Source organism: Canis lupus, chromosome 15 (genome assembly GCF_011100685.1).
Source record: "Canis lupus familiaris isolate Mischka breed German Shepherd chromosome 15, alternate assembly UU_Cfam_GSD_1.0, whole genome shotgun sequence".
NCBI lineage: Eukaryota > Metazoa > Chordata > Mammalia > Carnivora > Canidae > Canis > Canis lupus.
The window spans coordinates 46,509,371-46,532,095 of record NC_049236.1 but is presented as its reverse complement, the minus strand read 5'-3'; the positions used below and the strand labels follow the sequence as shown (position 1 = coordinate 46,532,095).

Sequence of the window (22,725 nt, the reverse complement as noted above, 5' to 3'; positions counted from 1 at the left end):
CTATTTGTATCTGCAGGCTGCCACCTGCTTGAAGCCACATTTTCATTACTGGATTGCTCAAATATATCTAAAAGGGCAATTTTAAATTCTCCTGCTGTACATCTTAGCAAGTTGTGGCATTTCTTGGAGATTTTATGCAACAGACTAAGTTCCTACTTTGTTTGGGACCTGTACTAGTCTCCTGTGGCTATTTCGACATGTAATGGGCAGTGGCTATGGATAAAGTGTTGTGCACACTCTGGGAATAAGTGACAAGCCCCAGGGTAGGAGAAAGAGTGCAGAGGAAGTAACAGCTGAGCTAGGCCCTGAAGGGAACTCTGAGTAGCCACCTCATGTGACACAGCACAGAAGGATCGGTGTCCTGCCACAGGAAATGGAATTTTTCCAATACAGAGGAGAAGCTGGCAAGCATGGAAAAAATCAGCAGAACCTCCAAGAACAGAGGAATAAGCCCAAACCAGACAAATAAGGATGGAAGGAGAACAAATCCAGAGGCAAACAGTAGAAAAGAATACCTCAGGGCTTTTAAAAAGCCCAACTTGCAAAAACCACCTCGCAGTTCAGATCACATGAAAACAACAACTTAAATGTGTTGCTGGGATTCTGGAAACCGGAGAAACCAAAACTGAAAAGAACGGAAAGAGGTCTAGTGGAAAGGTAGACAGCAGGACCTGCCAGGTGGGGAAAAACAAGAGAAAGAAAAGATCGACATTCTGACAAGGATGTATTAAACAGTCTGCTTTGGTCAACTTTCAAGGGCATTTGTTTTTAAAATCCCCACATGAAAACTATTTTATTCTGGTTTTGTCTTCTTTTTTTTTCTTTTTAAAAGACCTTTAACCTAAGAGAATAAACTTCTTCTTAAGTATCCCAGTTAACCAGTGAAACAAAAATATGTTTGTCAAAACGTTATTACATACTTAGGAAACACAGATATAGAAAATCAAGTATCCAGGTTACAAACCCTCCCTAGGTTCTTCTAGAATTATCAGTAGAATAGGTTATTTATTAGATACCCTTATATATTAACACAGTGTAGAGGCTAGCAAAAAATAAAGAAAAGCACAGCCTTGTCTCTGAAACACTGAATTATCTAATGAAAGAGACAGGTGCTTATGTAGCACTAGATCACCTGGAAAATTACCTTTCTCTACTCTTTATCAGAATACATAAAACTGTCAGTAAAGGGACGCCTGGGTGGCTCAGTGGTTGAGCGTCTGCCTTTGGCTCAGGGTGTGATCCCGGGGCCCCGGATCGAGTTCCGCATGGGGCTCCTCTCAGGGAGCCTGGTTCTCCCTCTGCCTCTGTCTCTGCCTCTCTCTTTCTGTGTCTCTCATGAATAAATAAATAAAATCTTTAAAAAGAAAGAAATTAAGTTTCAGAGGGAGGAGTCAATCAATAGAAAATTCGAGGTCAGAAATTTTTTAAAAACCCAGTAGGGGGCCTCCTGGCTTACTCAACTGGTAGAGCAAAATCTTGAAGGGTCTGGAATTCAAGCCCCACGTTGGGCATGGAGCCCACTTAAGTAAATAAATAAATAAACAAAAACAAAAAAGGCAGATGGCAAATAAAAATACAATATATGAATTCTTATTCATTTTTCATTCCCATAATATATCCTCACCGGCCCCCCCCCAACACCTTTATCCAATCAAAATAAGAAAAATAAGTAATGGACACTGTTTAAATTCCATACCTGCCAATGAAGTATAAAAAAAAAAAGAAAGAACCAAGCAAGATGTTCAAGATTTAAAACAGAATCATAAACTACAAAGTCAAGCAGCCAGATCCCCAAATCTCTCATTTTACGGATAAGGAACTAAAGCCAATTACTTGCCCAGGGTCACAGGTGTGAAAGCAGACCTTCAGTGCCCTGCTGCAAAGCCAGAAGACACAGTCAGCTTCATGCAGTCAGCAAACAATCCCAGGAAGAGGACCTGGAGTTTACCCCCTCCCCGTAACCCATCTCAAAACACAGCCCTTCATTAAAAATGGTAAAATACTATGCCAAAAGGAAGCATCTAGTATTTTAACAAGTCACTTAAAGGAGAAATGATTCTATAAATAGCAACTAAAAAGCTGGCATTCCTTGAGTCCATCGGTATAGCTATAGCCATTTAAGCCACAATATTTATTTGTACAAAAGGATTTTAGTATTTTGTTTAGGAAGATAAGGAAAAAAAAATTATCTCCCCAAGCCACGTTGGGGGAAAAATACAAATATAAAAACTCTCTTCTCTACCTAAAATTGTTGTTATTCTCTTCTGGGCCAACCCAAAAATAGTCAACACATGAATGTTACTTTTTGTCCCTAAAGAGAATGCACAAAATTCAGGAAAGGTTGGTGGAAATTATTTCTCTGGGATAATTTCAAAGCTCCATTCACAAACTTTAGAAGTTGTTAAATATATCCCAGGCTCCCTGTGGTCAAGTCACCACATTATTCCCAGAAATCCTGGCTAACTCCCATATCCCAGATCGTTGAGTGCAGGTTGTGGGTCACTCATCTTTGACGCCTCAACACCTATAACAATACTGGCACATGACAGCAGCTCAATAAATTTGTGTTCAATTGAAGGAAATTTCGTCCCAAAAACCTCACAATATTCTCTTCTTAGTTTCAATGGCATCATGGTGTAGCAGTGTTTCTAATCTTAACCCTTCACATAACACTACCCTCCTCCACAAAATTGAGGCATACAATGACATAACTGTACTCCCTACAGAGGTAAGCTGTGCCTTTTTCGTCTTTTTTGAGGGAATGGGCTGTTTGGTTAAGGAGATTTTCAAGACTCTATGTGGGAAGGTATAGCCAAAGATTACTAAAGCTTTTACTACCTGCCCAGGTGTTTTTTGTTTTGTTTACAATTTCGTAGTGCCCAAAAGGGGAAAAAAGCACATTTAAAACATAAAACAACAGATGGTTTACTCCAGCATCTCCTACAGAGCTGCCAAATGTGAACACAGTATACACTGAAGTAGCAGAGGCACCTCCATCTTCCATTTACAAGGACATGCAAATTAGGCACAAACCTTTACGGCTCCAAGTTGTTCTTTTCTGAATTTTTCCAAGGGTTTAATCAGGGTTTCAGTTACACTTAATGCCTAGAGATCAAGAATGATAACAAAAGAACACGGTATTAGGTTTCCCAAAAGGAAAAAAAAAAAACCAGTATTTCATTTCCCTCTTCCACCCCACCCAGAAATAAAATAAACAACATATTTTAACTACCTTATCTCACCCTGCCAATGCAACCATTAAATCACTTCTAAATTTATTAACACACTACATCTCCATAAATATTTTCAGGGAAGAGGAGGTGGGGCAAACTGCCAGTGAAATGTGCAGCTCTTTCTTCAGGGAAATAGCATGCGGGTTGTCTTTAAACAACAAAGCGGTCCTATCATATTCATTAACAGAACACTTCTGTTTGAGATTTTTTTCCCTCCCCCTCCTCAGAAATTTACAAGTCAATTACATTCCTTTATTAGTTATCAGACTACATTATGCAAAGAGCTAGGTTTGTGGCTGCGAGTTTAAATACATTCAATCTTACTGAAAATTCCTTGTGAGGATTTAAGGTCTATCAGCAGAGTCACTGGAGCTCACAAGAAAGTAAATACTGGGCATGCTGGCAAACAGTACAGATGGGGAAGGTCAACAGGACAGGAGCCACACACAGACTTCAACCACAACTGCACTCATTCTTATAACGGCTGATTTGGGGCTTTTCGTTTTAAGACAGAATATACAACAAACAATGTTGAAAATACAAACAAGGGACGCCTGGGTGGCTCAGTGGTTGAGAGTCTGCCTTTGGCTCAGGGCATGATCCCGGAGTACCAGGATCGGTGGAGTCCCACATCGGGCTCCCTGCATGGAGCCTGCTTCTCCCTCTGCCTGTGTCTCTGCCTCTCTTTCTCTGTGTCACTCATGAATAAGTATATAAAATCTTTAAAAAAGAAAATACAAACAAAAGGGAACAATTACCCAAGGAAAATGCACTTACTAATATGCAGGTGAGTATGGTTTTCTCACTGTTTATTTCCAGGAGATCAGAAATATCCAGAATGAAAAAAAAAAAATAAATAAATAAAAATAAAAAAAAAAATAAATAAAAAAAAAAAAAAAAAAAAGAAATATCCAGAATGGAAAAGGAAACTTCAAAATACCTTACAACAATGTGTCATTCCGCTTTAAGTTATAGAAAGTAAGTGACTTAAAAAAGGAAAGGAGGGATCCCTGGGTGGCGTAGCGGTTTGGCGCCTGCCTTTGGCCCAGGGCGCGATCCTGGAGACCCGGGATCGAATCCCACATCAGGCTCCTGGTGCATGGAGCCTGCTTCTCCCTCTGCCTATATCTCTGCCTCTCTCTCTCTCTCTCTCTGTGACTATCATAAATAAATAAAAACAATTTTTTTTAAATTAAAAAAAAAAAAAAAAAAGGAAAGGACTCTGGGGCACCTGGGTGGCTCAGTTGGTTAAGCATCTGCCTTCAGCCCAGGTCAAGATCTCAGGGTCCTCCTGAGTCTGGCTCAGGGCATCTGCTTCTCCCTCTCCCTCTGCCCCTCATCTCCCTCATGCTCTCTTGCTCTCTTTCATATAAGTAAATAAAATCTTTTTTAAAAATTCTTGAAAAAAGGAGGAAAGAGCTCTCTCAAACAAATAAAATCTTTTAAAAAATTTCTAAAAAAAAATAAAAGGAAAAGAAAGGATTCTGAATTTAACCAAAGGCCCCTTTGCAATGGTCTCTTACAAAGAGACCATTCATACTGAGAGGTAGGGAATCCTCAGAAAAGTGACTATACCTACTTGAGATGCCTAAAGGTTGAACTCTGCTCCCTGGACCAGAAACTAGGTTTTAGTCACTCTCACCCTGACAATTTGTCACTTAAGTTTCAAGATGCTGGGGCAACAGGGAACTAAAAGAATTAAGAGCAACAACTAGTCAAGGGAAAGGGATCATTTTCAAAATGTGTTAATTTTATCCTCTCTACATTGTTGACCATGTGACCTACCAAAATGGCAAACCAGAAAATTTTTTGTGCTAAAGAACAGAGCCAGGACAAAGCACATTCCAGGAAGCCCAATCACTCAGAACAATTTGGAATGCCTCCAGCAGATAGGAGGGGTTCCACCATACATTTTTAAAGTGATCCCAACTCCCAACACAACATCTCAAAATAATTTAAGGCATACTTCTATTAGCATCAGTGTCACTGCCCAGGCTTCCACATCTGGATTAGCCTGCTCACTGTCCTGAATACACCTACATATAAATACACATACACACACACACACACCCTCCATGTTGTCTTGAGTGGCTGGTCCACTCAAGACAAAAAGTTAACCCAGGATGACATGCTGAGAACACAGAGGCTAATAACTGTTCACAAAAGACAAGAGCAGAGATTCACAATTATGCATGAGCCCAACTTTAACCAACACACAACACTGCAATAAATGTACCAAACAGGGACTTCCCCATTCCAAGCAGCCATCTCAATAAACTTCTATTTCACGAGACAAATATTTGCTGAGTATTCAGCACCAGGGGCTGGAGACATAATTACGAACAAAATTAGTACAGTCCCTGCCCTCCTGGAACCTACTGTCTAGCATGGGAGATATAGGATACTCACATGAACACGTAAGTAAATGTGTAACTGCAAATTCTAGTAATCCCATCAAGTGGAGAAAAGTAGGGCTAAGGTGAAGAATTTATTGGAGGATTTATAAGGAAAAAAACTTCTAGGGAGACCTCCATCAAAGAAATGACATTTAAGCTCAGATCTGAAAGTTATGAAGAAAACAGGGGTGCAGAGAGCAAGGGAAATGGTTTCCAGCCTGAAATCAGCAGAGGAAAAGGCCTAAGGTAAGGAATTTGTGTTTGACAGTAACTAGCAAAAGTCCAATGTGGCTGGGGGCATAAAGAACAAAGAAGTGAATGGAAAGGGAGGAGTAAAAACCAGCAGAACAGTCAAGGCCCTGTGCACCTAGGGAGAGTTCTTTTATTTGGGGCATGATGAAAGCCACAGGAGGGTTTTAAGCAGGGCACTAATACAATGATTATTTATATCTTTTAAAGATTTCCCTGGCCTCTCTGAGAAAAAGAGATTAGAGGTGAGGAAAATTGGAAAGAGAAAGACTCGCTAGGAGGCTTCTAGAATGGCATATGCAAGAGAGGATGGGGAGGTTGGAATAAGGTCATGATAACAAAAAATAGAAAGAGGACCATTTTCAGAGATATTGTCAGGTAGACTCAAAGTACCTGGTGAGAGACTGAATGTGGGAAAAGGGGGCATTTCTAGGATCACTCCCAGATTTCTGGCATGAGCAAATGTATACGTAAGAATATTATTTACTGAAGTAGGACAATTTTGAGGAAAAGCAGCTGGAAGCAAGCACTAAGGGGCTGTGTTAAATCGGAGATTGTAGAAGACACCCAGAAGATAGTAAAACATCTAAATGCCCACATGAAGTATCCATAAAAGATGGTTCAAAATCTCTAATGTGGGAGGAGATGATCTGCTGCCCATGCATGGGTTTGGACCTGTCACAGAAGTAGTCATCCTTTCCTCCCTTGTAACAGGAAGTAAGAACACAAGGATCAGTACAAAAGGGTGTGCAGCTTTCATGAAGAGAGGCCACGGGGACTTGCTACCTGATGGTTATTTTTTCTGTGAAGTACAAGGCAAGGTTACTTATGAGAGAGTTTGGCCATGGGTGGGGGTGAGGGGCACTCAGTCAGGTAACCATCTGCCTTTGGCTCAGGTCATGATCCCGGAGTCCTTGGATGGAGACCCACATCAGGCTCTCTGCTCAGAAGAGGAAGCTGAATGGGTAAGAGGAGACTTCTGGAAGGGGATAAAATAGACCTGGCCCGAAACAGGGCATCAGAGCTCCTCAGGCAAAGAATAAGAGTAAGGGAGTGGTGGGTGGGGAGGGGTGCAATTTCAAGGCACAGAACTACAAAAGCAATTCAGTGTCACTAACACAGCTGAAGACAACAAAAATAAGCAGAAGATGCTGAAGAGATCCAATGGGCTCCATTAGCCACCAGAGTGGGACCTAGGAAATGCTCCATAAATGCTAAATATATAGGCATTCATAACACAGACATATGAAATCCTTTAGAATGCGAGCCCTGAAACACCACACTGTGGAGTAAACATTGTTCTTTACAAAAGGACCAGTCCACAGAGATTACACACGAACAATTTTAGGTCATTATTAAGAGTGTTCTTCACTTGGAGAACCAATCTGATGCAATATCTTTCTGACTCCCAAGATCTAGCACTAGTATAAGAAAAGAATATAATGGATTTCTGTCCTACTGTTTGTAGGTTAACAAGCAAATTTCCAGAATGAGAAAAGGAGTAGTTATGATGCCACTACATCCAATTTTTTCAGAAAATTTTTTGATTAAAATTTTTTTTAATTTAAAATTATCTTTTTCTTTAAAAAAATCTGTTTTGTAACTTCTGAACTGAACCTTAAGCATTTAAAACAAAGTAACAGAGTGGCTACAAAATGCTTCAGTAAGGCAATTGTTGGTTGAGCAAAGAGGATTGTTTTCCTCTTTTTCTCAAAATAGACTGGAGACTCCATGGAATCTCTCAGTTCCTTTTATAAATTTCACATTAGTATTATATAATACTTGTTAGTAATAAGTATTACTAAAATGTTCTAGTGCCAAAACAGGATTCTTCTTCTCCAGTAACAAATGAGTATCAAATCAAGGACTGCCCCTAAAACCCTGAAGTAAATTTCTGGTGATAACAGTCCCTCAATTTGAAAGAGACAGCTGAAGTAATAATACGGATAAAAGCTTTCAAATACTAGTACATTAGAAATCAATCAGGTAATTTAAAGAGAAAAAGCAAATATAGAATGTGATTTTAGAATACACATATAAGATTGCATAACCATATTTTTCCCCATAAAACACTTGAACAGCCACAAAAAGAAGTCATAAAAAGCCATGACTAATGAGCCTTGGAAAGGATTTTGGATAGTCTTGCTTAGAAACAGGATGCATCTACATGAACGTAAAATGTGTTAATTTACTAGTTGCTTTCACTGTAGGGCAAGAGTCAGCTAACTTTTTCTATAAAAGGCTGGGTGGCAACTACTCATCTCTGCCATTTGCACAAAAGCAGTCATAAATGGTAGATAAGTGAATAAGCATAGCTAGATTCCAATAAAATCTTATTTACAAATACAGGAGGCAAGGTAGGCTTGGGCCACAGCTGGCTGAACCCTGAGAGGATAATCTCAAGTATCATGGCCAAAGACGTTCTACTTACTCTTAACCAACTGTATATATTTTTTAATATTTGTTTACCATATTTTCAGAAGACCAAAGTTTGGGATGAGAAGTTGAATGCTGAATGAGAGAAACAGTTCATGTAGCTGTCCAGCTGAAAAGAGGGATTCAAAAGTGATGCTGTAGAATTTGGCTGGGATAAGCAATCACTCAGGTTTCAACACTGAAAGGCAATTGTTCAAGTATAAAACTATCTTGACGACAATTTACGTGAATTTAATAGCATGCTTTAATAAGGGCTTTAGTCTCTAAAAATGAGTTAAATGAAGGTTCGGCATGAGTGAACAATAAACACTGAACAAGAATACCCTAAACAAGAATGAACACATATATTGGCTATGGTCAAACCAAACAATCATTCAACTGTGTCCTATAAGATCAGAACCTATCTAAGTAGTATGGATACTGAGCTTTAAGAGAGACATTTTCTAACTGGAGCAAAGCAGGAATATGCCCAGAATGCTAAAACAGTTTAGGAAGAGTAAGAAAATCAGAGGTATTCAATGGAATTGAAGAGGAAAAGAACATTTAAAGGGAACATGAAAGGTGTCCATAAATATTTAAATAGATGCTACATGAAAGAAGAAATCATTCTGATTTGCTTAGAAAAGAGAAAACCCAGGTCTAATGGTGAGAAGCTGAAGAGCAGATTCTGAGTTCGCTATCAAGAAAAGCTCAATAAGACCTGCACGGGTGCAGCTCCAGGGGCGCAGAGGTTTAGCGCCGCCTGCAGCCCGGGGTGTGATCCAGGAGACCCAGGATCAAGTCCCATGTCAGGCTCCCTGCATAGAGTCTGCTTCTCCCTCTGCCTGTGTCTCTGCCAATAAATAAATAAATAAATATAATATAATATAATATAATATAATATAATATAATATAATATAATAATATAATATTAAAAAAAAAAAAGACCCGCGTGGACTGGGACGCCTGGGTGGCTCAGCCGTAGAGCATCTGCCTTCAGATCAGGGCGTGATCCCAGGATCCAGGATTGAGTCCCATATCAGGCTCCCTGCATGGAGCCTGCTTCTCCCTCTGCCTGTGTCTCTGCCTCTCTCTCTGTGTGTCTCTCATGAATAAATAAATCTTTAAAAAAGAAGATTGATATAAAAAAAAAAAAAAGAAGAAGAAGACCTGCATGGACCAGGCATGGACCAGGGAGTAGGACCTCTAACTTTTCACATCAAGTACAATCTAAATGACTGACATCTAGGGATACTCTACCAGAGGCCTGCACTGAGAGACAGCTGGCCCAGGAGACCTCTGGAGTCCTATCCAACTCTAGGATTCTACATGAGTTGAGAGAAGCAGAAATATAGGCTACATTTCTTTTTTTTTTTTTAATTTTTTTTATTTGTTCATGAGAGACACAGAGGAAGAGAAGCAGAGACACAGGCAGAGGGAAGCAGGTTCCATGCAAGGAGCCGGATGTGGGACTCGATCCCGGGACTCCAGGATCACGCCCTGGGCCGAAGGCAGACGCTAAACCGCTGAGCCACCCAGGTGTCGCTGTAGGCTACATTTCAATGCTGAAATGGCAAATCACAAAATCCATTTAAACTTCACAATTCAAGGTTAAAGAACAAGATTATTTTATAACAGCCTGGGGGATTAAAAGTATTCCAACTGGGCAAGTCTGAAATCCCTTTTGTTAGATACCTGGATGTGAAAACTTAAATGTCTACAAAGAAAAGACCCAGTAGGGTGGTATCTCTGCCTGTCTCCGCAGCTCAAGCAGTAACTGAGAAATCTGTTGACAACAGCTAACCAGCAGAGAATCAGACTCTACTCTGGAGACGAATCTCTGCTGCCACTTTAAGTTTCCCCATTTAGATCAAAGGCTAAGTTCTGATGTTCTAAATCTAAACAGAATTTGGCATGGCGCTAGAAATCCATATTCAGGTAAAAGCCAAAACTACACCCTCTAAGATCTTTAATAACTATTCTTTAAAGTCTCAATCTAGATAAAACAGTGAATAAGTACATGTGAGTACTAAACCATGCCTTTCTAATCACTCAGTACTAACAAGGATAGACTGAGCCTAATGAAACAGAAGGAATTATGTCTGTTCCCCATGGCCCTTGTTATTTTAAGCCTGGATTCCAAGTGTTCTTGACCCCAGAGGAATGCATAATCTGAGAGCAAAGGAGAATTTCCACTATTTTCTCCCATGACCTTCTGGATAATTCCCATTTCATTAGACTAAAGGGAAAACTCTACTTTTCAACTCCAATATCACGAATAACAGCAAAGAAATCATGCATCAAAGACATGTTTCTTATTTTTTTTCTTGAAACAGAACCTCAAGAAAGGAACTATTATATATATCCGAACATAAATATTTTTCCCAAAACTATCTCTCAGGAAAAAAAAGACTTAATCCTACGTAAGAATTCTCACAGTCTCCTTAAGGAGTGTGCTTTCCATTATTTTGATCAACATAGAACTGTTTGAGGCATCTTAGCCTGAAATGGCCCAAATCGCAACTTGTTTCAGATGCTGCAGATCACAAAGAAGTCTAGGTTACAAAAGCAAGAGGAAGCTAAGAAATTGGAGAAAACCTCAAATTGTGTTTGGTGCTTTTATAAATATCACTTTGAAAGAAACAAGGTAACTGATTAAGTGATGAAAATGTATCTGTATTATAAAATTTGTATGAGGCTGTCCAAATGTTTGCAAATGAATACAGTACTTCAAGATAAGATATCCAAGGAAAGCATCAGAAAGAGATTTTTAAAAGGAGCCATATCTCAAAGAACTCAGACAGATGCGGCCATGAAATACTCTGGAAAGCTGTGCTGAAAAATTCAGAGTGTGTCAGAGATAAATATACTAACATAAAAGGGGTCAAGACTTAGAATAACTTTTTATGAAATAAGTGGAGGGGGGATTTCTAAAGTATACATCAATAATTTGATTTTACAATACAGCCACATATTTAATCAACTAGATGAAAGTAGGCATGTGATTATCTAGTAGACATACCCACACATACCTACAGGTGTGTACATTCAAGCCATCCCAAAATATCTTTGCTTAATTTTCTCATACGAAAACAGTGTTGCCATACAATCAGGCATAAACATTACAGGTAGAGCATATCTGCCCTTTGGGATACACACTTTAAAATATCTTCCTAGTTTTGTTTAAACTGCAGAACTTTAGGGGCACTTTGGTGGCTCAGTGGTTGAGCGTCTGTCTGCCTTTGGCTCAGGTCCTGATCCCAGAGTCCTGGGATCGAGTCCTGCACTGGGCTCCCTGCAGGGAGCCTGCTTCTCCCTCTGCCTATGTCTCTGCCTCTGTGTGTGTGTGTGTGTGTGTCATGAATAAAAAATAAAATCTTTAAAAAAAAAAAACTTTAAACAGTCTTGTCAAAATGCTTTCAGTACTATCCATCTCAATTCCTAAACAAGTTTTTTTTTCTCCTGATTAAATCAAATCGGTTTTTGATTAATTAGATTACTCCTCATCTACACTCATCCTTTACAATCTCTCTTTTTCCCCAATCTAGCCACTCTCCCTGGACTGTGCCCTTCCCCCATCAACCTAGACTCAGGTCCTAACAGGAAAATTAAAATGCACCCATTTTAAAATTAAAGTCCTCCCATTTTTAATAGCTAAAATAATGAGAGAAAGAAGTCAAAAGACTGATGCTGAGAATACATGAAAACATTTAACTGGTTATGTTAAAAGCATCCTGCCACAGTGATAAGTAAGAAGCCAACACTATCTCTTTTGCGTTCAGCCCTAACCAGTTCTGTTTTTAGACTATAGAAAAAACAATTATTTTTTGTTATCTGAGTATTTTCAACCTTAAAAAAGGAATAATGTGGGGCGCCTGGGTGGCTCAGTCGGTTAAGTGTCTGCCTTTGGCTCAGGTCATGATAAGCACACTGGACTCTGCTCAGCGGGAAGGCTGCCTCTCCCTCTCCCTCTGCCACTCCCACTGCTTGTTATCCTTTCTCTCTCAAATAAATTAAATCTTAAAAAAAAAAAAAAGGAATAATGCTTGCTCTCTCTACCTACTCAACACAAATCAAATAAAAAAAAAGGAAGGGAATGCCATACTAGAAGTAATTTTAACTTCCAAATAAATCCCTGGATATTATTTTATTTGTCAGCACAGCTCAAGCTAAGCTAATCCTTCTGGTAGAAAAAATTATTGTAAAAACAAAATTAAATTTTAGAGCAGTAATAGCTCAAACTTTCCAGCTAAAAACTGGTGAGAATCTTAATGAATTCATATACAAAGGTCTAACTGGGACATAGATACAGAGGTGTTGTTAATTCTATAGAGTTTAAACCTGAAAATTAAGAGCCAATTGATATGAAACAGTTTCTTGAATATCTGATTCTTTCAGAACACAGCAGTCCCATTTAACAGGCTAGAAATTATAATTAGTAAAATATACATCCTAATGTCACCAGATAGCCACCACACTTTTGCTTTCTTCTGAAAGTCCAAGAATAAAACGTCCCCAGTGAGGAGTTTTTGTCAACTTTCATTCCTGAACTCTCAACAGAGCCTAACAAAACAAGAGGATTTGAGCTGAAGTTCTGACAATTTCTTCTCTCTAGTTTAATTCCCTAAATATTAGGTCATAAACTGGCTCTCAAAAAAAAAATTTTAAAAAGTCCCTGACTCACAAAAGTTTAAGCTTCCTTTAATGTCTATTTTCTACAAACAGATATCTTAGCATTTATTTGAAGGGGGAAAAAAAGAAGCTTGCATCAATTTTGAAGGCCATTGGTTAAAGGTAGTAATTTTACTCCAATTTTTTAAATCAGACTCTACGAATAAAGATTTTTTTTAGTTATTCTTTGGAAAAACTGGAAAAAGAATCTTCAAACAAAGATTGGATATAGTAGGAATAAATTAACCTAATAAGGATATTAAGTAAGAGGTTTAACCTTGATCTTCTTTCCCTCTGTGCATGAGGGACAATAAGGATCTAGCTCCTACTTTTTTTAAAGTAAACACCCAGGCAAAACATTACGAGAAGGAATAAAACTCCACAAAGGTGAAAGAGGAGCCTGAGAGAAAGCTGCAAAAGTATCACAAGAAAATCTGAAATTTTACTTTTTACCTTTAAATAAGAGAAAATTTTAATTTTTTTTTGAAAATTTTAATTTCTGAAGTGAATGGTGTGAGTCAGTAGCATAGCTACTAATGGAACCTCATCAATCAGGCAATAAGTGGTTGATCAAGAAAATATGAGACAGAGAGAGGGGGGTGGAGAGACCTGGTCAGAAAAGAACATCTATACCTTTGGTTGATGGCAAAGACACTAATCTCCAGCCCTTCTGTGCCTTGGCTTATCTGAGTGGCTGAGAGAGAAAAGGAGGGTGTGGGACAGAAAGGCTCTCATTCTCGACTACACAGCCAGCAGCTTGAGGACCTCATCCTGACAAGGGCCTAAGACCTTACTGCATCCTCAGGTGCTAGAAACTGCCCAGCAACTAACAGGCATTCAAAAATACTTATTTTATGAATGAGGTAGGATTCTCCTACAAAGTTAGCTAATGTAAAAAATATAATTTCTATATAAATTCAACATTCCCTGCTGATAGTGGTAATAGTAACCATGAATGCCTATGAGAAGTCTCCTGTACACATCATCTTCATTCAAAACAGTCTCTTTCTGTATTATACTGGGTCCTCTAAGAAGCAGACACCATGACAAGATCAGAAATGCCAGAAATTTATTAGGAAAAATGCCCATGAGGACATGGAGAGGGAGCCGGGGAGGCTAGAAGAGCTGTAAGACAGCAATGCAGGTCTAACCCCCGGGGAAGGAGATAGGGAGGAAAGGAAGGTGAGAAGGTTGAGTAGACACGCGTTTGACTACAAGGCAGTTCTAGGAAAAGTTCAGCAAGGACATCGGGGACTCTGTGAGCCAAGGCTGCCTGTCAGAGGACTCTAGAGTCCCCAGGAATGAGCTGCTTTAGCACCCCTGCTGTCTCAGTCACTGGCTGGGGGCAGCCTGTAGGAGGCATGGCCTTCACTCTAATGCAGTGATAGAACCATATAGCAGCCGGGCCCAATGGTCCATTCTACTCCCTGCAGTGGGAGATCTGAGAGGTGCCTGACTGCCACTGCTAGCAAAGTCCATATTCTTTCCACTACTATCATGGCCACTGGTATACCTCTGGACCTCTAGTAATCCCCACCACCACTAAAGTTCTGTATTTCATTCAATCTAACATGCCACTAATAATAAGACACTCCAGGGGCATCTAGTTGGCACCTAGCTGGTTAAGTGTCCAACTCTTGATTTTGGCTGAGGTCATGATCTCAGGGTTGTGAAATTGAGCCCCATGTTGGGCTCTACATTGGGCATGGAGTCTGCTTAAGATTCTCTCTTTTCTTGTCCCTCTGCACCTCCCCCCACTCACATACACTTTCTCGAAGAAGAACAAGAAGAACAAGAACAAGAACAAGAACAAGAACAAGAAGAAGACACATTTCACTCTTTTATATATTGCTAATAAAATCTTGATTTAAACTTAATACTTAGAACTTTCACACTTATTAAAAAGCTCTTTGACAGATTTTTATTATGTATCCCTCCTGTGCATACATAAATAACATTGAAAATATTTCTAAAACTTCTTCAGAGTCCAGCTCTTATCAATCACTTTTCATCTCAGCCACCAGTATCTAGTTTTGTCCACATATTTTTTTCCTCCTCTGTGTCATCAAGAATATTGGAGATGTACCAATATTTAAGGGGTGCTCCACTGGGCAGCCCAGGTGGCTCAGCGGTTTAGCGCTGCCTTCAGCCCAGGGCGTGATCCTGGAGACCCGGGATTGGGATCAAGTCCCACATTGGGCTCCCTGCATGGAGCCTGCTTCTCGCTCTGCCTGTGTCTCTGCCTCTCTCTCTACCTGTGTCTTTCATGAATAAATAAATAAAATATTTTTAAAAGGGGGTGCTCCACTTTGTTACCTAGGATCTTCTTCCAAGGTGATACACCCACTCTTTAGGTATTTATTGATGCTGGCACTTCTTGGATCTACTAGAAGGCCTCAAAGACAGGTTTTCAAACATCCAGCAGTATTCATATAGTGAATTATATGAATATCATTCCTTAGGTGGGTAAATGGTTTGTTGACTGAAATGTTGGGGGACTACACATGTCCAATCAGGCCCGGAGAAATAAAAAAATTCACATTTCTTCAAGACTGCCACCTTGTAGATGACAGCTATAAGGATACATTTCCATTTAACCCATGTTCAAAGGTGGAAGAAAGGTTGATAAAATCTTACAAGGAGCTAAAGGCAAAGAATAATGTCCTTAGGCTACCAGGAGATAGAAGATTGTCTTTTTTTTTTTTTTTTTTTTTGAGATTTTATTTACTTATTCATGAGAGACACAGAGAGAGAAAGAGAGGCAGAGACACAGGCAGAGGGAGAAGCAGGCTCCACGCAGGGAGCCCAACATGGGACTCAATCCCAGGTCTCCAGGATCACACCCTGGGCTGAAGGCAGCACTAAACCACTGAGCCACCAGGGCTACCCAGAAGATTGTCTTTTCATTACTACCACCAACTTACTTGGTGAAGCGATGTGGATCAAAATCACTCCATCTCACTGAGTTCCAGTTTCCCCTCTTTTTTTGGTTTCAGTAATTGTTAAAAGTTTCCCTAAGTTCTCTCTCAGTTCTTTGTTTTAGGAGCCAAGGGCATATCTTTGAATACTTCGTGACTGGATCAGACAAAAATATTTTTCTCATGAAACTGTAGATTCAGCTAAACTTAATTCCCACTAATGGAACCACACCTCTGGAGGTGATGTGAAAGGGAGTCCGTCTGTCCGCTCTTTCATGACAGTAATAACTGGTTTATCAGAAGAGTCGATTCCTCAGAAACAGAGAACAAGCCCAAGGACATGAAATATAGGAAACATCAGTTTCAGCAGGGAAGTAGAATCTGATGATGACAAGTCTTCAAGACCACAGATGACTATGAGTCACCAAGGGAGGACACTGAGTCATGAGCAAGCATTCCACAGAAGGGCCCACCAAGGAGCCCAATTCTCTCGCCTAAAATATCCTCAACTCACTTTTTTTTTTTTTTTAATTTATTCATGAGAGACACACAGAGAGAGAGAGGCAGAGACACAGGCAGAGGGACAAGCAGGCTCCATGCAAGGAGCCTGACGTGGGACTCGATCTGGGGTCTCCAGGATCACACCCTGGGCTGAAGGCGGCGCTAAACCACTGAGCCACCAGGGCTGCCCCTCACTCATTTTAGAATTCTGATTTGAGTTAGTCCAGACTGTAACCTCTATTGGATTCTAGGTCAGTAAAAATCCAACTTGCAAAAGATACTCTCCTAGCAAACAGGTTTCACAGTGACTTCTGCATCTGACTGACTTATAGTGAGTTTACAAGGGGGAAAAGGGATTTATATGAAAAAAATGATGTTGTCAAATTGTAAGAGTCAGTTCCAAGGAGGAAAATTCTTCATAAAGTTAGGTCACTGACAACTTTTAAACTAAACTGAGAAACTGTTTTCACAAATAAGTTCAAGATGGGTCTTTCCCCATCTGAATGCACTTTCCAAGAGAACTTCACACAAAATAATGTCACTTTATTGTAAAAGAACTGATTAAAACAGGCTTCATATATATAAAAATATAATTTTTTTAAAGATTCTATTTATTTATTCATGAGAGACACAGAGAGAGAGACAGAGACAAAGGCAGAGGGAGAAGCAGGCTCCATGTAGGGAGCCCGATGTGGGACTCAATCCCCACTCTCTAGGATCACACTGTGGGCCGAAGGTGGTGCTAAACCGCTGAACCAGCCAGGCTGCCCTAAAATATAATATTTATAATATTATAATATTATAATTATATTATATTATAATAATATAATATTTATAATAAGATGAAACTAAAGGCACAATCTTTCTAATGGCATGTGATCCCTTAGGTACTTATCACATTACAAGAACTCATCAGTAATGCTAAGCACAAATTAAGTAACACTAAAATTCCTAACAGCAGAAACCCATTCTATGAAAATAAACTAGGTATAGTTCAAAATCCTTTGGAAATGACAGATGAAAGCTTAGTTTTTAAAGTCCATTTTAACCTCCTGGTAAATAAAGTCCTTAAAAATCAATTTACAGCGTTTCCAACTTTCAGACATCTCTAGGTCCAAGGTTAGGACCTGGAGGTTTCACTGGCACCCTAGGCCAGGATTCCAATTTAAGCATGCTTCACAATAACCTGGAGGGTTTATTAAAATACACACTGATGGGCTGCACCCCCAGAATTTCTGATTCAGTAGCTCTAGGGTAGAGCCCAAGAGAGCATTTCTAGCATGTTCCCAGGTGATGCTGATGCTACCAGACCAAAGACCAAGCCTTGAGAACCACTGCCCTAGAGTGTACTAAAGAAAGAACTGCAAGAAAATTTCTCCCAAAACATAAAGGATATTTAGTTCATTTTAAGCAACATACATCATCTTAACATTATGAAATACTTTTGAAAAAAAAAAGGAAGTTTGGAGTAAAAATCAGTATCAAAAACCCCAAAAGATAAATAACTACATGATTCTGTAAGATACTTGAAACAATGAAAAAATAACGAGAAAGGAGTGAAACAAATAGGCAAGTGTTAAGAAAACACCCATCCTATCTGGCCCAGAACCATCTAAACTGTTAACAAAAAGCCTTTGGTACTGAAAAGCCCAGTATCTTCTTTCTTGGGGCATGAGCTCAAGGGAAATCACCCAGAAAGTGTTCCCTACCCCAGTGTTTTCACAAGAGTAAAATCTATGGAAGATAAAAAAAAAAGAAGATCTCAAAAGCCTAAAGAGTATGTTAAAAAAAAAACTGATTAAAATATATTTGATATACCATAAAAATGTTATTACAGTAAGATGAAACTAAAGGCACAATCTTCCCAATGGCATGTAATGCCTTGGATACTTATCACATTTCAAGAACTCATAAATAATGCTAAACACAAATTAAGAAACACTGGAATTCCTAACAGCAGAACAGGGTCATCTTGCTCAAGCAGGGAAAGGGATGTGGCTGGTAGATAAGATGCTGTTGGCATCTCGCCCTGCTCGGCAGTCCAGTGGGCCCCCAGCACCTTGGCATGAGAGGCAAGTGCCTACTATGTACCATCTGGCAAGCTCTACCTTCTCTCTCCAGACATTCCCTCTTCCCTGAAGATTTCCTCAGCCCCTGGGCCTTACACAACTGTCCTGATTTCCTATAATCCCTAGAAACTGAGCAGTAACATTTAGGAAAAGTACAGAAACATAAAGTTACGATAAAACAACACATGTAGACAAGTAAATACAATATGAAGGGCTTTTAAAAGAACATTATAAACGCAACAGCAGTATTTCAAAAGTCCTTAAATTCTTGGACAGCTGCCCACCTCAGAGAAGAACACCATGTCCTGCCATGCCAGAGAGAGCATCTCCAGAATTCTGGCAGTGAAATATCACATAGTACTTGCCTGGGAGAAGATACACAGAAGTGAGCTCAGCAATTCTGGCCACAAACAGCACCCAGCTCCCCAACACGACTTACTTTCACAGTCAAGGCTGGCAAAATAATCAGTAAGAACTGCTCACTTGAAAACAACTACCCCCTGGAGGCACCTGGGTGGCTCAGTGGTTAAGTATTAGCCTTTGGCTCAGGTCGTGATCCCAGGGTCCTGGGATATGGTACCACATGGGGCTCTCTGCGGGGGGCCTGCTTCTCCCTCTGCCTATGTCTCTGCCTCTCTCTCTGTCTCTCATGAATAAATAAAATCTTTTAAAAAGAAGAGAAGAAAAGAAAAAAGAAAAGAGAACTACCCTGAAAAAGTCAATATTGGCCTTTCAAAGGGCATGATACATCCATGCACAGAAATTGGACTCCAGTGCAGGTGTTGGGGGGGAAACACTTTGAGACTTCCTGACTAGCCTTCTTTCCAGTTCCCTCCCCAACAATTGGCTTTAAGAGCTACTGAGACAGACACTGATGGGAAATATGCAAACAGATCCCTCCCTCTTTCCAAAATTCTATCATTTTTCCTCATAGGGAAGAAACTAGTGCTTCACTTCTATCTTTCCTTACTTGGATAACTCTGATTCATCTGTCAACTCAGGTCTGAAATGATGTCTCCAACATCATTTCAACATGCCCTCCCTGAATTCCCTAAGAACTCTGTTACCACAAAGCATGCTTTGGGCAATTTCTCCCAATGGACGGCTAATTATGCAAAGGCAGGAACTATGCCTTTGTCTTTAAAGCACCTGGCATAGTGTTTGGCATGTAATAGACACACACACAGCATTTGCTGAACTATTTATATCTAAGCCTGTTGAAGTACACAGATCAGTCATGTGTGTGTATATATACACCTGGAGCTCAAAACCAAAGAAGAACTTGTTCCTTATTGTTGAGCTTCCAGTCTGAAGACATTCTTAAAGCCCAGTTTCCTATTTTAACATTCATTTAAGAAATGGAAAGCTTTCAGGGTGCCTGAGTGGCTCAGTCAGTTAAGGATCTGCCTCCAGCTTGTTCTCTTTCTCAAGTAAATAAATAAAATCGAAAGGAAAGGAAAGGAAAGGAAAGGAAAGGAAAGGAACAGGTAAAGGCAAGGAAAAGGAATGTAAATGAGTAACTCCAGTATCCCTTACCTTCCATTCCGCCACTGCCGTACCTTCCCTCCATCCCTTCCCTTCCCTTCCCTTCCCTTCCCTTCCCTCCCCTTCCCTCCCTTCCCCTTCCCTTCCCTCCCCCTCCCTTCACTTCCTCCCTTCCCCTTCCTTCCCCCCTTCCCTTCCCCCTTCCCTTCCCTCCCTTCCCTTCCCTTCCCTTCCCTTCCCTTCCCTCCCTTCCCTTCCCTTCCCTTCCCTTCCTTCCCTTCCTTCCTTTCCTTTCTTTCTCCTTTCCTTTCCTTTCCTTTCCTTTCCTTCCTTTCCTTTCCTTTCTTCCTTTTCTTTCTTCGAGGAGGGAAAGCTTTTTAAGTTTTTTTTTTTTTTTTAGCTTTTTAAGTTTTTTGACATTGGTCTTTGCCTTCTGAAACAGATTAAAATTTTTTTCACAGTTTAATGACTGAGTCTTAATGATGAATATCTATATGACGCAACATAATTTAATTTAGGACTTCAGAAAACACTAATTGTTTTTGGTTTTGTTTTTAAAGTAGGCTCCATGTCTAGCATGGAACCCAATGTGGGGCCTGAACTCACTACCCTGAAACCAAGACCTGAGCTGAGATCAAGAGTCAGACACTTAACCAATTGAGCCATCCAGGTGCCCCAATTGCTTTTTTTTTTTTATTTAAATTCAATTAGCCAATAGTACATACTTAGTTTCAGATATAGTGTTCAATAATTTATCAGTTGAGTATAACACCTTTTAAAGATTAAGCGACTCCTAAGATTTTGTTAAATTCCTGGAACCAACTTTAGAATATTTCTACCTCTATTTTATAATTGTCGTTTTGCATTCCCTTTTTAGTATGTGGCTCTGCAATGTATGTTTTTCATTATGTTACATAAAGATGATAAGGGGTTACTTTAATGATAATACTGATAACCATAGTACTCTTATTTTTTTTAAGTAGCCTCCACACCCAGCATGGAGCCTAACATGGGGCTTAAACTCACGATCCCAGAGATTAAGACCTGAGCTGATATCAAGGGTCTGACACCTAACCAAATGAGCCACCCAGGCACCCCAATGTGTAATAATTTCAAGTAAAACAAGAGTTTTTAAAAGTTCCCAGAATGCACTGGCTCCCATTTTAGCTACTTAAAACCTCCTTCATCTCTTTGTCACGTGTTAGGGATGTATGAACTTGTTAAGCCATATAAAAGGCCCTCCTCTGTGTCTCTGCTCCACAAACTCCAGCTCAAATACAACTCCTTCCACAAAGTCCTTCCTAACAAGTAAAGATTTAGCTGCTTCGCACTTCATGCAACTCCACCTATACCTGTGTTATTACACTTAGTAGAATATATATATTTTTAAGGATGCATTTATTTTAGAAAGAGAGAGAGAGCGAGCAAGCATGGGAAAGAGGGACAGAGGGAGGGAGAGAAAGTCTTAAGCAGATTTCGCATTGAAAGCAGAACCTGATGCAGGGCTCAATCTCAGGACCCTGAGGCCACAACCTAAGCAGAAACCAAGAGTCCTCAGATGCTTAACCTGCTGAATCACCCAGGTGCCCCTTAGCAGAATACATTTTAATTCACTTTTTTACCACTTATTCTCCAGGGCCATACTGAGCACTTCCTAAGAGAGGTATCTTTTCTTCTTCAAAAGTTTAAGGTTAGTGCCTAATAAAGCATCAAAGTTTTCTTTATTAAGTATTCTAAACTATTTAAAACAAAACAAAGGTAGCCATTATTCTATGCAATTTTCGTAGTTAAAATAAGTAACCCCTGATCAAGATTAGACAGAAACACTGAAAAAACATTAATATGGGTTAAATACCAAACATTTTCACTTCTATTATTTTGTTATTTTATTATTATAACTCATAACTCAGGAAGAAGTACTATTTTTTAAAAAATATTTTATTTATTTATTCATGAGAGACACATAGAGAGAGGCAGAGACACAGGCAGAGGGAGAAGCAGGCTCCATACAGGGAGCTCGATGTGAGACTTGATCCCAGGACTCCAGGATCATGCCCCAGGCCAAAGGCAGATGCTCAACCACTGAGCCACCCAAGCATACCAAGAAGTACTATTTTAAAGGTCCTTTAAAGCAAATAGGAAAGTATCAGGAATTCTTATTGATGGAAAAAAGGAAAAAGAAAAACCTACAGGTTAAAAAGGACTTAGAAATTTACCAATCAAGGGGTACCTGGGTGGTTAAGCATCTGCCTTTGGCTCAGGTCATGAGCTGAGGGTCCTGGAATCGAGCCCCTCTCCCTCTGCCCTTCCCCCCCCTACTCACACATGGTCTCTCTCTCTCAAATCAATCAATAAATAAAATCTTTTAAAAAAGAATTGAATGCAACATGTTTGGATACAGATTCAAATAAAGAACTGTTTAAATGAGTATCAGATTATTTTGAATATAGCCTAATTCTTTGTAATATTAAGAAACAGTACTACTTGGGACACCTGAGTGGCTCAGTGGTTGAGTATCTGCCTTTGGCTTAGGTCATGATCTGAGGGTCCTAGGATCAAGTCCCACATCCGGCTCCTTGTGGGGAGCTTCCTTTTCCCTCTGCCTGTGTCTCTGCCTTTGTCTATATGCCTCTGCCTCTCTCATGAATAAATAAATAAAATCTTTTAAAAGAAAGAAATTACTAATTGCTTGTCTTTAAGTATGTCAAGGATGCTACAGATCAAAAAGAGAGTTACCTTTTACAGCTCTGTAGTAGGGTATTTATAGATGAAACAATACGAGAATGGG

General features: G+C 39.7%; 1 protein-coding gene across 6 annotated transcripts in view; it reads right to left on the bottom strand.

Moving 5' to 3' along the window:
• Nucleotides 1-22,725, bottom strand: part of ARHGAP10 (Rho GTPase activating protein 10) — a 318,329-nt gene that overhangs the window by 198,849 nt on the left and 96,755 nt on the right. For 4 of the 6 annotated variants that reach the window (XM_038558962.1, XM_038558960.1, XM_038558961.1 and 1 more), the window contains exon 4: nucleotides 3,034-3,105. In XM_038558962.1, the coding sequence (XP_038414890.1) occupies nucleotides 3,034-3,105 (72 nt within the window). Of the gene's footprint in view, nucleotides 1-3,033; nucleotides 3,106-9,014; nucleotides 9,135-18,736; nucleotides 18,818-22,725 lie in introns of those variants that run through there. The other 2 variants (XM_038558965.1, XM_038558964.1) reach the window with 2 other exon arrangements.